General features: G+C 43.4%; 1 protein-coding gene across 1 annotated transcript in view; it reads left to right on the forward strand.

Moving 5' to 3' along the window:
- Window positions 1–1,905, forward strand: part of LOC107089315 (sodium channel protein type 4 subunit alpha B-like) — a 58,434-nt gene that overhangs the window by 37,909 nt on the left and 18,620 nt on the right. Inside the window, exons 11-12 of the mRNA XM_015382038.1 lie at window positions 1,161–1,361; window positions 1,458–1,539. Of these exons, the coding sequence (XP_015237524.1) occupies window positions 1,161–1,361; window positions 1,458–1,539 (283 nt within the window). The remainder of the gene's footprint in view (window positions 1–1,160; window positions 1,362–1,457; window positions 1,540–1,905) is intronic.

The raw sequence follows: 1,905 nt of genomic DNA on the forward strand, positions 1-1,905 counted from the left end.
CTCAAAGGTGGCTGGATCCAAACCTCCTGTTTGGAATCCGTCGCTCAGTTAAAGTCTCGGTTGATCCCTCCTGGGAGAGGCGGTCCGGAAAGGTCCAGTTTGCAGGAAGGTTTGCTGCCGAAAGGCAAAGACAAAACAAAGTTGAATCTCAGGGAGACAAGCACTCAGTCAAACTCGATGAGATCTCAGCTTGGCTAAAGTACAAAAAACTCACAATACAAAAAACTCAGATTAGACTCAGTAGAAACAAAGCTTGGCTAGAGTACCCCGAACTGGCAAACACTCTGGCGTCGAGGTAGTGGCAACCCGGCAGCTTAAGAGCTCTCCGGTGATGAGGTAACCGTCCGCAGGTGTTTGAGGAGGCGGACCGGAACCAGGCGCCTCCTGGTGGTGGAAGGGAGAACAACACGAAGACAAGACAAACAGAAAAACTGGAGTCCTGACAGTATATGTATTCCAGTCTCAACCTTGCTGGATCCTCCACCTCTTGAGGAACATCTGAAGTCTGGAGGAGAACAGAGGCTTATTTCTGGGAACTCCCTTTTATACCAAAATGCTGCCAGTGCACCATTACATAGTAGCTGTAAATTAGAAACACATTCAGCGGGCGTCTGGAACACGTGAGATACATTAATAAATACATAAATTACGCATAAGTTATGCACAAGTTATAGGTTTTGGATTAGCTAGACGGCATGACTTATGAGTAGCTTAAATTTAACACATGTCAACGATCAGATAACTTACCTGTAAGTTATGTCCCACGTATGGGCATATGCTGGCATACATCGGACTCTAGACGTAATTGCCGTATGTTGACGTGTGCCAGCGTGTTTCAGCGTACTTCAGGGTACTTCAGCGTGCTTATAACTAATACAAAACTGACCCATTACTTATCCAACGTATGCTAGTGTTTTTGCCAGATTTTTCATACGTCAGGCATACGCTGGTTAAATCGTCAAGGTGTGACAGGGGCTTTACTTTGGAAAAGCCAAAACGGCCGGTTAAATTAGGGAACATAAGAACTGCTGATTAGAGTTGCAAAATCAACAAACTTACTTTTGAAAACACAAAGTTTAGATAGTATTGACTGTCTATGTGCAAGAGGTGAGTTATGTAGCCAAAGTAGCATCACCTCTCACCTGTGTGTATCTCTGTAGACACTGAGAGCAGCAGGTAAAACCTACATGATCTTCTTCGTGGTCATCATCTTCCTCGGTTCCTTCTACCTCATCAATCTCATCCTGGCGGTGGTTGCCATGGCATACGCTGAGCAGAACGAGGCTAACATTGCAGAAGCCAAACAAAAAGAAGAGGAGTATGCCCAGATCCTTGAGGCTTTGAAGAAGAGAGAAGAGGAGGTACAATATGATGAAAAGAAGAAAATAAAAACACCCTTACATGATGGTTTAGAAAAAAGCTGATGTTTTTTTTTGTTTGTTTGTTTTTTGTTACAGCATGCAGCCCAAAGGGCAGCTCTCTTGGAGAAACAAGGCTCTGCATCACAGAGCAATGAGCAGGAACATAATACGATGGATGGTACAAAAAAACACTGTCCATACTGGCTTTATTCACTCTGAATCTGTGCTTCTATGTTTTCTTTTATTTCTGTTTCTGCTCTCTGTCCTCCTCGTTAAGTTGGATGGCTGTTTTGGTTCTGCTCAAGTTCCTTTTTGTTAAAGGGAAAGTCTAATACGTTCGCAGTGATTAAATATATTTAGCGTTAATCAGTTAAAAAAATTAAAACAATAATTTTCGTCACAATCACTGAGTCCAGGTCCGGCCAATTTTGGATAAATTTAGTAACACCTCACTCCTGCCATCTTCCGGCAGTGACGTCACGGTGCGGTAAGCCTAGCGCCATTCTCCTCGCTTTACAAGCAAATCAATGGGAACTACTAGACA

Source organism: Cyprinodon variegatus, unplaced genomic scaffold, assembly GCF_000732505.1.
Source record: "Cyprinodon variegatus isolate N-32 unplaced genomic scaffold, C_variegatus-1.0 Scaffold247, whole genome shotgun sequence".
Lineage (NCBI taxonomy): Eukaryota > Metazoa > Chordata > Actinopteri > Cyprinodontiformes > Cyprinodontidae > Cyprinodon > Cyprinodon variegatus.